This window comes from Zonotrichia leucophrys, chromosome 2 (genome assembly GCF_028769735.1).
Source record: "Zonotrichia leucophrys gambelii isolate GWCS_2022_RI chromosome 2, RI_Zleu_2.0, whole genome shotgun sequence".
NCBI classification, from domain to species: domain Eukaryota; kingdom Metazoa; phylum Chordata; class Aves; order Passeriformes; family Passerellidae; genus Zonotrichia; species Zonotrichia leucophrys.
Window position 1 is genome coordinate 58053776 of NC_088171.1, and position 14221 is coordinate 58067996.

Below are 14221 nucleotides of genomic sequence, written 5' to 3' on the forward strand. Positions count from 1 at the left end.
AACAATTTTATTAGTAAGCTTCAGCATAAATTGCTCAGGTAAAAAATTAGTTATTGCTGCTTAAGTCAGAATCACCCTTCAAGTGATCTTAACTTGATCACCCTTTAAGTGATCTCTAATGCAGCTGACAGGCTCTTACATGAAACAGTTCAATTCCAAGGTGTCTGAAACCATCTCACATTTTTTCTCTGTCTCAAACAGAAGGTAATACTGTTAATAGCTCATTAACTTTGTAACAGAAAGAGACACAAACTGAAAACTGTTTGACCTGTTATACACTAATGAAAACTGCAAGAGCAGGCCGTTTTCCCATGTGTGCCTTAATTTATATTCTGGCGTTGCAAAACTTCACATTGTGGATGTTACACTCAAGTTCCTCTAAAAGAACATTACCTTCCTCTTTTGCATGCTGCACAAACAGTCCAATTACTGAACTAATATTCTTCACTGCAGCAAGATAGCCTTCCTTCAAACCTATTTGTCCTAATCGACCTGAAAGGAAAAAAGTGTTACTACATATCTGACTATTTAGACAGTCAACTTCCCAGCTTTTATACTTCCCAACTGTCTGTCTGTTGAAGTATCAACAGAAAATGCAAATTTTAACTACAAAAAATTCCTGTTACCATGATGTCTTGGGAACAACAGTTGTCTTATTCCTTGTGTAACCAAAGACCCCAAGGCATTTTTCATCAGATTGATTCAACCTCCTATAGGTTTAAAATTTTTAAGTGTAAAACTCAGAAAGAATGCAATTTTTTAAATAAACCCTGTCATATAGCCTACATACTGAAAATATTTATTGAAACTCAAATTATATATATTTACATCAAATGCCACCTAGATCCCAAATAAATTAATCTAACTTAAATTTATTATGGCATAAAAAACCCCACATTTTATACATTTTGCTGGAAACTATATGGCATGAAGCTGTGTCATGGGAGGTTTAGGTTAGCTGTTAGAAAAATGTTCTTCACCCAGAGGTTGGTTAGGCAATGGAACAGGCTCCTCAGGGAACTGGTCACAGCACCAATCCTGTCTGATTTCAAGATGCATTAGGCATGTGGTGTGATTCCTGGGGCTGGCCTGTGCAGGGTAGGAGTTGGACTTCAATGATCCCAGTGGATCCCTTCCAACTCAGGATTTCTATGATTCTATATGTGGCTACAGATAATTTTATTTTAAATACATAAAACATGTTGGTATTTGTTATGATGAATCAGTATGACATCTCTGAAAACTTAAGTACCTTCTTTCCACAGGCTGATAAACAGAAAATACCTGCACAAAGATCCAATAAAATTCAATAACACTTCAACCCCCTTTCCAGACAGGCCTGACACTTTCATAAAGACCTACTTGTACAAAAGAGAAGTTCAACCAAGAATTTAGATTACTTACCAATTAGCCTGAGTGTCAATGCTATAACACTATCACGAATTGACTGAGCAGTTTCATGCCCCTTTCTCTTCTTTATCCAGTTATCCATAGAAGGCCAAAGCACTTTGCTGTGAAAGAAAAATTAATTTGAAAATCTCATACTGCATGAAGTGGTAGTTATAGTATTCATACACAAATGACTGTTCTATTACTAACTTCACGTAGACTGACTTAACAAATGTATATGAAATCAGGTTGCTTTCAAATGTCATGCTGATATGTTCCGTAAGTATCTTATATGACTGAAAATTCAGTTTGTATGTTACAAGTAGGATATGATGCTTGTTTTTAAACCTAAAATGACCCAAAGTAAGACTTTTTTAATCCTTAAAATTATGCTGATAGACCTAGTTACCTATTACCAGCACAACTCAAGAGACAATCACCTTGATATGGTTTTAATTAAGACTACATATGTTTCACTGAAGCTAATTTGTATTAATTTTGAAAGTATTTCAACAAAAAAAATCTTCTTTACTATCTGAAGGTATGGAATTTATATACAAGACAATGATTATAAGTATCACTTATTATGTTATGTCACAGATAAACAAATGTTTCCTAAGTCATGTAACCTCTATATAGAAAATCAAGGCTGTCAGATCAGTGTAGCAGTCAAAATGGAGTCTTTCAAACAAGGTTAAGTATGGTAGCAGTCCATATCCTGGATTTTAGGTTCAAAGAAAATTTAAGACACTGACTCTAAGTATTATAATTATTTTAGAATTAAAATCAGACTGAAATCAAGATAATACATTAATGAGTATGGATATATTTCACTTCCAGCATGGAAGGAGTGTTATTTTCATATCAGAAATTCCACCTTCATTTTCTACTGTGGGGGAAGGGGAATTCAACAAGTACGTTTAGAAGAAGACAATCACTTTGCTTCACTGACAGACAATCTCAAAATCTTATACAGCTATTTTGAAAGCAATTCTTTACTAGAATGGCTCTAACAGGGTTCTTGGGACAATACCATAACATACTACATTTCCTCATTGATCATTTCTCCTATCTTAAAATAATGCACACATACATAGTAATCTAGGTCTCATCAGGCTGAAACATCCTCATTTTCTAAATACCTATGCAACATTTTATTATGTTAAAAGCTAAGTCATAATGAATTTGGGAAACAAAAAAACACCACCAAAACAAACCTCAGAAAAAAACACAAAGGAAAACATTTGAAAGTCATGATCACACAATACCACAATACCTTATAACATTATCATGTGTCCAATCCCACTTCATATGAGAGCAGAGTAAATCAACAGCAAATATATACTGCCAAGCATCTTCACTGAGATCTTCTCCATACTGCTCATGCAGGTGAAATTCTACTTTTGTACATGATTGCATTTCTAAAAGCAGGTTTGAGACCATAATACCAGCATCTAAAGATGAACTCTGGAATTTTAGAAGGTAATTATCTTAATGCATAAAAAATTACCAGCCCAGAACCAAACTCTTTACAAATATTTGATACTGACTGTGTACAGCATCTTACACCATATATCCAACTTTTGGGTTGAATTAGCACAAACAAACACAGTACATAAACCAAAACCTTCAAGTACTAGGTATTTTTCCTGACACTTTTACTAAAAGGAGAGTTTGGGAAAAAAATACCCAAACAAGAAAAAACACAGATCTCACACCCACTCTCTCATCTCCTCCTACAATCTGGGGATTTTCATTTCTCTCAATGCAGGTAAGAAGTGCTAGCACGGCTAGCTTCCTCCCTCCCCTCCCTTCCTCTTCTCTGTGGCAAGATGGAGAGGAAAGTTGGAGGCACAAAATATAAAGATCACAGGTTGAGAGAAGAACAATTTACTGGAAACAGCAATGAGATAAAAATACAAACAGTAATAACAATAAATACTAATGATGGAGGGTACAAAAGAGAGACCAACAATTCACATGGAAACAAACGTACACAACCTCTCCCTCCACCACGCTATGCTGGCCTGGAAGGGACTCATTCTCCCTGGAAAATACTCCCTTCCCCACATCCCTGGTAATGATGTGAGGTGGTACAGAATTAATCTCCAAGTCCCAGCCATGCTCCCTTTTGGCAACTGCAAATATTAACCCTGTTCTGGCCAGAACTAGGACAGCTATGAATCAATATGATTTTGTTCACTTGATATATACAAAATTATTTTATTTCCAGGAAGCAAGCCTGGCATTAATATGGAATTTTCAAATATATGGGGCCCTAGCCTTTAAACAGACACACAAGCCTGTTACACAAACTCTTTTAGAAGCAAAGCACCTCTGCTTTCCATTTGCATGATATAAAATTGCTCTCAATTATTTCAATTTTCGTTTCTTGCAACATTCTTTTCAGGATGGTAATATGTGCCTGCTGAAAACAGATAGAAATTAAATGATTTGGCGAATGCTCAAAGGCTTGAAGTCAGCTCTCACTGATCATCCTTCTTCTGGTATCACTGGTTTTGTATTAATCACACCAACTACTTATGTAATTGAGTTTTGTTGTGATAAACAAGTATTTACAGTCTACCTTGCATAAAGATCATGAGTAAAAAGAAACTGGCTCATCTTGAAAATAACTGTAGTAACATATTACCTGTTACACAGAGAACTACAGAAGACAAAACAAATACATGTTTTAAAAAGCAACAATATAAAGCAAAAGAAAGAAATATCTCAAAGAACCGTTCCAAAGATGCAAAGAATTCCCTAGTCAAACAATGTCTAGTTAAAAGTTTAAAAACAACCTTTACTTTTAATGTTCCATAGATGGGAAAACAAGTACAATAAAGTATTGTATTCTAGTGTTCTAGTAGGGTCTAGACAACTAGGGGGAAAATGCCTGAAACGTTCACACTCTTCATTAGAAAAGAAAGTTGCTTGATTTGATTCAGCCAGCAAAGTGACCAATGCAGACAAAAGCTGATATTGACAATGAAATCAGACATTACCTGTTCCCAGTTGAGATAAGCACTTAAACAGGCCAGCATCTCATTGCTTGCACTCTTCCTGACAACTAATTGCATAGCTTTGTTAATTGCACCTTGGAAGACAAATATGTCAGACCATACATTTGTGATAAATAAAATCAATTTTTCTGAGTCTGGATAGTCTGAGGAAAAAAGAAATAATTTAGTAAATTTTTAACATTTTAAAACACAAAAATGAATATATTCCGGCATTAAAAGCTAGTACATTCAGCAAGGTAACTAGGAAAAATGGCACAGAAGTCACATCAGAACTGAAGCCTAAGGAATACTGGCACATCTCAGTCCTGAGACTAAATAGGAAGAAAACATTCAATAAAAAGACCAAACAAGAAACACCAGCAGAACCCCAACAAACCTTAAGCCACCTCCCCCATTGTGATTTCACTCCCTCTCCCTTCATCTTTCTTACTTCACTAAGGAGAGTGGTCTTAGAGCATTGAAATTGGATTCTTTTAGGATTCAATTAGACTGGAAGACGAACTCCAACAACCTACCTAATACATTCCCGTCACAAATAAGCACTCTGATCACTGGGCCAAACTAGAATTAGTCAAAAAAAAAAAAATCTACAGTGCTTGCTAATACCTTGCACCCACACACCTGTGAAATTATATGTAATTATATATATGGATATATATATATATAAAGCTTGCAAAGAACTTTCACATAATTCAAATCTGATATTCCTCAGCAGTTTTCCCAGACTTTGTCAGAGAAATTGCATATTATGCAAGTTGTATGTGAGCATATATGAATGTTGCATGCTACTATTTATACTTCCATAGATGTAAAAATTTGTGCTACTCCATATAATTGAAGAATCCTCATTCAATAAAGTAATTCAGAGCAAGTATCAGACAACTATCAGTTGACAGGACAGTTCCAGATGATCAACAGGAAGCCAAAAGACCCTTCTGAATACCAAAGCTAAGAGCTCCAATGCAAAATACTAAGATAAAACAAGAATGTGTAGATTGCAAGCAATAACAAATACATTGGAATAAGTAAAAAAGCAGATACTACTTCCATGCATGAAATGCTATACTGGAATGCATATGCCTGAAACACTATACAAAAAACAAGCTGAATTCACTTTTCACTTCAGCATAACATCTACATTTTTTGAAAAATCTTAAGTACTAGAAAACATATCAAAATATATCAAATTAAGAAGCTTTAATGAATATAAAGGATATACACTTCAATGAGGTGTTTTGGATGGAACTTCTACTCTGAAGCTGCTCATCATGTGAAGAATTCAGTTTTTTTCTATCAGGACTGCTGGTGAACTAGAATTACTGGCAACTAGAATTGCCTGCCCAGGAATTTGAAACACTTAAAAAATTCACTCAATGATGAGTAAAGAGTTCAAGGAGCATAAAAAAAAATTAAAAAAAGAAAAAAGGGAGGGAACAGAGGACAGGTGAAAGGAAAATTAACCAGAAAGGTAACATTTTATTTACAGTCACTTAAGGCAGAATACTAGAAAGGAGAACAGAACAAAAACGATGGACAAGTCATCACGACAACAAATGATGTTGGTCTAAAGAAGCAATACTGACTGTTCATAGTGAATTTGGTAATTGTGTAGCTTGGGTTGTGATAATTCTGATGGGAATATGTGAAATTACATGTAAGAGAAAACGCAAAAATAAATGCAAAGTAATCAAATAAAACCAAACAAATTTTAAAATGCCTAAACAGAACTTAAGATGTGTTTACAGCTGTTCTCACTCAAAAAATTACTATAAAACCACAGAACAATGACAATAGAAACTTATGCAATTCAATGTATAGAAGATAAAATCATCCAATAAAAGCCTGCATTAAGCTATTAAAGTTTGGATCTTAGAAAGGAAAAAGAAAGGAAAAAAGGGGAAATGTTTAATATTTGCAAGAGCCCACAAAAAGAAAACACAGTTAGATACTGCAAAACAAAAAGCTTAATTATTATTTTAGATGCAGATATATCTGACAAGTAATAGTTTCTAACATGGTGCAGTATTAAAACTATTACGATAAAAGAAGTAAAAGTAGAATTATAACAGACTGAAGGATAGAAAAACAGAGGGAAAACCAGGAATTCGAAAAAGAACTCAAACAAAAATATTACACCCCCTCAAAAAATGGGAATTAAGAACAAAATGAAATCACAAACCCTTTTAAGATTAAAATAAAAAAAAAAGACAGGAATGTTATATGAAACATAGCAAGTAATTGAAACAATCTCAAGCTTTAGCACTCTGCTTGTCAGTGCTCTTGAATTTTATTTTAATGTTAAATACAGATACCAGTATACTATTTTCAAGCTTAGTGAGTTTTAATCTTCCAAAACTAAGATTCTTAACTTTGCAATAGTACATATGTGTTAACTTTGTTCCTGTGACCAAAAGGCAGGGGAGAAAAGGAAGGGAACAAAAACTGAAAAAACTTCTCAACAAAGCAAGAATTTGGATAACAGAAACTAAAAATATTTTAAGGAGGATATATTATAAAAATATCCTGGTTTTGATCAAGGTATAGTCCAGCTCCTGACACTGTGTAAATACCTGGTTTTAAATCACACTTACTTTATGAATCAATACCTACTCAATTAAAATAAGAAAATACTAATAGGCTAAAAGGATGAAATTCACAGAAATCACATTATCATTTTGGAGATGGTGGGGAAATGAAAGCACAAAGTGTCCTAAATTAAATATTTCCTTGGAAAAATAAGTAGACTACTAAGAGCCCAGGTCACCATAAAACTACAGTACAGATGTGGTGGAACTTCTAGAACAGTCTATATTTCTGCATTTCAGAAAAAAATTCTGGAAAACAAGCCTTGAAGAGGAAAACAACCCTTGAACAGGATTTCTGTTTATTTTTACAAACATAATAATTCTGACACACTGCAGCAAAGACACACAGCACATTTACGATATAAGGCCACTAAACCACACTATACCTTCTTTAAGTAGACTATAGCAGAAAAGGCGGGCTCTTTCCAAATCTCCCAGCTGTCGACAAACTCCTGCATAGAGTCGACACAAAGCCTGACTGAAATTATAATTTGGGGCATTCTTCTGAGCCTTCAGCTTATTGAGAATAACACACAGCAAGGACTCTGCTAAATACTATAAGACACAAAATATATTGTTATACTGGTACATACTGAAGAATACTTGACAACATTGTAGTCGTACAACAAGTAAAAAGAACTATTATCTTATTTGCAATACTGTTTGCATATATATAAAATGCAGGAAAGTAAATCAGAGGCAACCAATGAAAGAAAAAAGAGGGAGGAGCAGGCAACTTCCCAAAATAAACATGTGATAAACAAATGAAGAACAGGGCTACTACTGTTTTAACATAAATTGTTTGGTTATGTGATTAACAACAGTCTTCCTCAAAGAACAAGGAGAATAATGACAAGTAGAAGGAACGAGGAGAGTAATAATGACAGGTAGAGCAACCCAAATAACCTAATCAGAGCAAAGGTAAGCACCCTGACTTAGCGACTTCCAAAGATGCCACAGAAGGACAAACAGCCCATTGTTCAGGTGTGAGAGTAACTAGGTAAGCTAACAGCAGTCTTTCTCCAGATCACTGTACACACTTCAGGAGATGGGGAGGAGATGTTTCTGCCTATAGTAACATGGAACTTAATATGACATGCTGGAAAAAGAACATTGGGTTTGTGCAGGGTGTGCATGACCTATTATGGGATGCTTAGAGGGAGACCTCAAAGTGGGGAGTAGAATGAGAGGTTTAGGAGCCAGGTGCTGGAGAGCACACAGTTCAGACTGGGCATCTGTGAACAACAGGGATTCCGAATGTTAACTTTGGGAGGAACCAGAAGATCTATCTAAGCCAGCCACCTGAAAGACCACAAGTCTGAGGCCCAGACACAAGTCCAGACCAGCTGCTGGAGGAATATGTATATACTTCTGTGTCTCTAAGTTTGTCAGTGCATGAGAAGTGAGAATATCAGTCACCTACTGAGTGCCTAATGTTAGCTGCTGGGGGAATCCATATTATCTGTATATACATGAATGTATTTTCCTCTACCAGGATTTCAACCTGACTAACCAGACAAGGGAATAAGAGTAGGTGTGTACTGTGTGCATGTCTCTCTACTAGGAGTATGTACTCTGTCTTGCTACTGGCTGGACCTGAAAGCATAAAGCTACAAGCCTTGCTTCTATGAAGTTAACAGACTTGACAACTCCTAACAAAGAGGCCTGAGATCTTGGTAGCAACTTCTGAGGAGAACTTAATTATGTACCAGGACTGTAACAGGACAAAATGCTGCCATGTACTAGTCGGTGAATTGCTCCGCTGTAAACTACAAATTATCTATGAGAAAGATAGCAACTGAAGCAAAATTTTTCAGCACTGGTGCTAAGGAAGTTCTGAGAAATAAAATAAGGGAAGAATTTTCCAATAAAATTAAATTTGATAACTTGATGTAGAATAGTAAAGGTAAACACAGAACTAAATTATATAGCAGTATATACATTAAAGTTTATTTTCTTGAATTAAAAAAAAAAATAGAGTAATTTTGGAGAAACTCCTACAACTCTTAATACTGTCCGCTTCAAAAAATGCTGCAAAGATATTTGGTTTATGCATACATCAGAAAAGCATATGTATTTATAACTGCAGTTTTGCTTCTTGGACACCACTGAAAAGTAATTTCTTGTGCAGTTCTGTATTTTCTTATGTTATAAAAATTTAGGTTTCTAATAACCTTTCAAGACTACACTTTGGCACAGGACATTGCCACAACAATTGAGAATTCAAATACTACAAACTTAGACTCTTTCCATCTGCACAGAAGTGATTATTAAACAACAAAATTTAAAATTATGCTACTTACCTTGTTTTTTATACCAAATTCATAGACAACTTCTCTCTCTTCATCTCTCATTACTGGAATCTTTGAGATATTTCCAACATACACATGACCTTTGATAACTGGTAACAAGTCAAAGCAGGATTCAGCAACTTTCTTTAATGCCAAAGAAATTTTCTGGCAGTCAGAATCCTTCTTTACTGATAGTGATTCTTCTAAACTGGAGCACTGTGATGAATCATTGAGTTCATAGGTTATACCATGGAAAGCCTCCTGCATTTCAGAGATGGTTTTTTTAGTATTTCTGACAGCAATAACATCACTGGGCTCCATCCTTGGCGGTTCACTCTCCAGTCTCAGTCTTTTGGCACTTCTTGGCATAGATACCTGCAGTAGTGTCCTTTTTCCAAGATGATTTGAAAAGAATTGCTGATTTTGCACATCTTTGTCCTCGTCTTTGCCACTATCAGATTTCAAATTGCTCCCAGCTTTAACAAAAGCAGTTGATGTAGATGCAAATGCTTTGAATCCACCTACTTGAGACACAGGTCCTGGCAAACTTTGGCTGTCTGAAAAAGTACATCGGTTAAGCTGAATATTGCCTTTCAGAATGTTTAGTGTCCTTGCCCTTGCAGACAGCTCTGGATATATAGTGTCCAATATTTTCACAGAGTTCTCCTGAGAGGCACCTGGACCAGCACTAACTGCTGCAAAGAGAGGAAATCTTCCTGGAACAAGAAGTGCATGCTTTGGAATGGAAGTACAAAATTTCAAAGGTGAGGAGCGAATCCTTCTACCTACTGCCATTTCTGAGGGTGAGGGAGGAGAAAATAAAATAGCAGATTTTACTGCTGGAGTATCTGTTAATGGGGACATGAGAGGAAGAACTGGAGTTCTGCATAGTGGGGACATCAGGTCATCAAGAGGGGAAAGCAGAGAGAATTGACCTGTAGAAGACATTACCGGGGACACAGTACAGGCAATTTTTGGAGGAGTAGCAATCAGAGGCAGTAACAAGGGGGGGAGAGGAGGACCTATCTCTTCCCTGATTTTATTTATCATCTCAGATGAGCATTTTTTTGCCACAGAAGTATTAGCATTTGCAAGAACTGGCTGAGTAACTTTAGGAGTCTTTGTTTTTCTTTTACCTTGAATCAGTTTCTTTGATAGCTTGGTATGCATTACTTGGGCAGTTGTTTTGGTAGAAACAGTCAAGATTTCAGATAGTTCTTGATCTTTACACTTCCACTTATTGCTCTTCTTGAGAGCACAAGACTCTGATTCCACCATATGTAACTTCTCAAATACTGTCTTTTGTGGTTCAGAAAGTTGACCAACTGTTTGACAACTGCACCTTACATCAGAGAGGGTTGGATTTGGAAGATAATTGAGTAAAATTTTTTTTGTACCACTATCTATGATAACATCAGTGCTGCTTTCTCCTGTATTGCAAGCAGTTTGATTATTATTATTATATTCTTCAAACACTGAGACCCCCATATCAACACTGTGTAATAAACCTTGTTTCCCATTTGACTGAAGTTTAGCAAAATCATTTTCTTCTAAGAAATTGCCAAGTGCTAACATTCTTGCATTTAATTTACTGGTTTTTACAGTCAGCCTGCAATTTTCTGAGAATCTGCTTAACATCTTGCATAGTGGTAACCTATTTTTTGAAGCATTTGGCATCACGGGGCTTTCTTTTGTTGTTCCAGATTTTAATAGACTTTCCTCATTGTGACTGATGCATCCAGCTATGTTAGACTCCATGAGTTCATTAGCACTCTCAGTATTTTCAGAGGTTAGTAATATACATTCTGTTTTCCAAGAGGCTGAGTCTTCAAGATAACTCTCCCCAGTCACACTTGACCACTCATTTGCAGTATCTCCAGAGTTGTTTGGTTCACAGTGTGTATTCATACCCACAACAGTGTCTGCTTTTAGGTGACTAACTGTGAAAGTACTTCCTGGGTGCATCATTGAATGAAGCTCACATACTTGGTAATCAGCATCAAAAATTGCACCAGTTTCCAGAGCACCCAATGCAATTCTGCTGGAAGCTCTCAGTTTGTTTCTAAACATTGGAACGCATTCAGAACACTTCACATATTTCACTTTTTGCATAGAACAGTCCTTTTCTTCAGAGTCATTGCTCTGCTCTGGCATATCAAAATCACTTTTACAATTTACTATGGCATTTTTCCCAGAACCCACAAAACTGTTCAGTTCTTTACTTTCTCTCCCACTTGTTAGTGAATAAGTTCTAGAAGGACCTGTTCTAACCTTCCATGTAGAAGTCCTGCATCCTGATTCTTGACAATCAAACTTTTGGAGAAAAGCATTCTTATAAGGATTTGCATATATGATCTGTGATTTAACAGATGCTTGAGGTTCTTTATCTACTGGCTGCTCCTTATCTGAAGTTTTCTCTTCATTTTTGTGTACATATTCTCTTTCAGGGCAACCTGTTTCTTTGCCCATGTTGACTTGTTCAGTAGACAGAATCTCAGCACCCTCTTCTAAATTATCTGAAGAACAGTTAAATGTACTACTCATAATGGAATTTGTATGTCCCTTGTTTTCCCAAGTACAGGAAAAAGCAGCCTTTCCTGCTAAGTTAGTTTCAAGGAAACCAACAACATTCTGAAGACTGAAATTTAGATCAGGAGATCTTGTGGATTCCAAGCCAATTCCCACTTGCACAGGAGAATTGGTTTCTTCATTATTTATACAGCATTTTTCCAAGTCCTTTTGAGTAGAAAAAGCCAAACCACTTCTATATTCCATTTCTGAAGTACGATGGCAAATGATCTCTGAAATATCATTTTTCTTCACAACATTCTTTTCCTGCTTCAGTGAACTGAAGCAAGTCTCAGTCACCAATTCCTTGCTTTGCTTATTTAATTTCCCTTCTATTTCATCACATTTAAAATTTTCAGTTATCAAGAGCTGAGTCAGAGGTTTTGCACACTGTTCCTCAGAAATAGGATTACTTTCTATTAAGACAGATTCAATTGTATCCCCTCTTGCTAACAACTCACTGATTTCCCCTCCACAATCTTCTGGATTAACTCTGACTTCAGTATCTAGAGATTTAAACAGTCTGAAGTTTTGAGATTTGGACTGCCCACATTCTAATGTCTTACATAAGTTTTCAGATTGTTTTATTTCACCTTTCACTTCTGTAAAATCAAACGCAGAAGATTCACACTTAGCTACACTGCTTTCTCCACCAATAATGCATGCTGTCTTTGATAGTGAAAGTATATTTCCTAAGTTTGACTTCCTTTGAGATAAATTACCACCATCTTCCTTGTGATGTGGTTTGCTTTGTAAACCTACCACCTCCTTTATATCTGCTAGTTTTACATTTTTTGCACTATGGAGTAGCTCTGACAATTCAGCTATTTCTAGAACACTTCCTCTGTTAAATTTCATAGGTACTTCAGGAGTTGGAGCTCTGGTTATATTCATGTCTTCGGTTTTGAGGTGTTCATCATTTGGAAAGACTGACAAAATTCTGATTCCTTCAGTAGCAGATACAGGTAAATAATGCCTAGAGACTTTAACAGTCTCTGGTTCACATTCTCTGTTCACTTTGTCTTTTGTGTGCATATGTTGTTTCTCCAGAATCTCTTCACTGTCATATTTTATTTCAGAGCACTGAGAGTGTGCAGAAATCTCAACAGCTCCAGTTATATTAGTTAATTTGACTACATTTTTTGAATTATTTTCTATCAATTCATCAGATTTTTCCTCAGCATCTTCTCTTTGAAGCACAATGCATTGCTTAGATAGGAAATGAGAAACACTCTGCATAACAGATGCTACTCTGGAAGCTTCTCTCTGTGCCACTAATTTATTTCTCTCTACATTCACTAATTCATCACATTTTTCATGTGTACCCTCATTATCAACAGCTCTAATTAAGGTTACATTCTCCTCTGTTTGCTCTACCACACTACATTTTTCTACCTGTTTCTGAGACTTGAAACTTTGTAACATAAAATCTGCTGAAGAATCAACCTCTTCACTGTTCATGTCCTCACCATCTCCTTTCCATTCTTCCATGTCTTCCGATTTGTGTGCTGTTGCTCCAGTTAGTTTTCTGTTCTCAGCTTCCACATCCCCAGAATTCTCCTCCAAACAATTTTTGTTAGTTATCATGCTTGTTGTTAGAGTAGCACCTTCAACTTGCTCTCTTTCAGCATCTCTTTCCTTCCTTGATGTCTTAGGACTCATATGAATATTCTTTTCATTCCAACTCAGATTAAGCGAGATTTCTGCATCAAAACCATGCTCACATGATTTGCACTGTCTGTTACACTCAGCACCAGGGCTGACTAAATTACAACTCAGAGGCTGAACTTGATCTTCTTGTAAAATATCCTCCAGTGCACAAGTACTGCAATCATCTTCTTCATCACTGGAACCTGTGACTTCTCCCAGGAACATATCCTTCAATCAAAAAAAAGCAAAGTTAATAATCTGAACCCTAGAATCAGTTTTAGGACCTACTTTTTTAAACAAGTACACTTAATGCCCTGACATGCAATGGTTTTGAGAGATTAAGGCTGGTCAACAAAATTACAACTCTCTCCACCATTGCTCTTCATAGTGAATGAAAGTGCCTCTGTAAAAATATGAGACTTCTTTATCTACCTACTTGCATTCTACAATTACCGGAAATGAGCATTTCAGCAGGATCTAACTTTCAAGCTCTGGAATTTTGCTATGAAAGCCAAGCTTACATTGAACACAAACTGGGACCTAAGGTCTGCACCACTGGGAAATTATGACAGCAAGTTGAGACATAGGTGACTGTATATTGGTTTTGGCTAGGATAGTTAGTTTTCTTCACAGAAAGGGGGGTATGTTTTGGATTTGTGCTGAAAATGCTGTTAATAACATAGAAATGTTTTCATTTTTGCTGAGTGGTGCT

At 36.1% G+C, this 14221-nt stretch overlaps 1 protein-coding gene across 3 annotated transcripts in view; it reads right to left on the bottom strand.

Annotated features, from left to right (window-relative positions):
• ICE1 (interactor of little elongation complex ELL subunit 1) overlaps positions 1-14221 on the bottom strand; it is a 42260-nt gene that overhangs the window by 6042 nt on the left and 21997 nt on the right. For 2 of the 3 annotated variants that reach the window (XM_064705086.1, XM_064705088.1), the window contains 6 exons: positions 9304-13737; positions 7387-7555; positions 4398-4558; positions 2666-2856; positions 1405-1511; positions 394-492 (listed from right to left, as the gene is read on the bottom strand). In XM_064705086.1, the coding sequence (XP_064561156.1) occupies positions 394-492; positions 1405-1511; positions 2666-2856; positions 4398-4558; positions 7387-7555; positions 9304-13737 (5161 nt within the window). The remainder of the gene's footprint in view (positions 1-393; positions 493-1404; positions 1512-2665; positions 2857-4397; positions 4559-7386; positions 7556-9303; positions 13738-14221) is intronic. The other variant, XM_064705087.1, reaches the window with a different exon arrangement.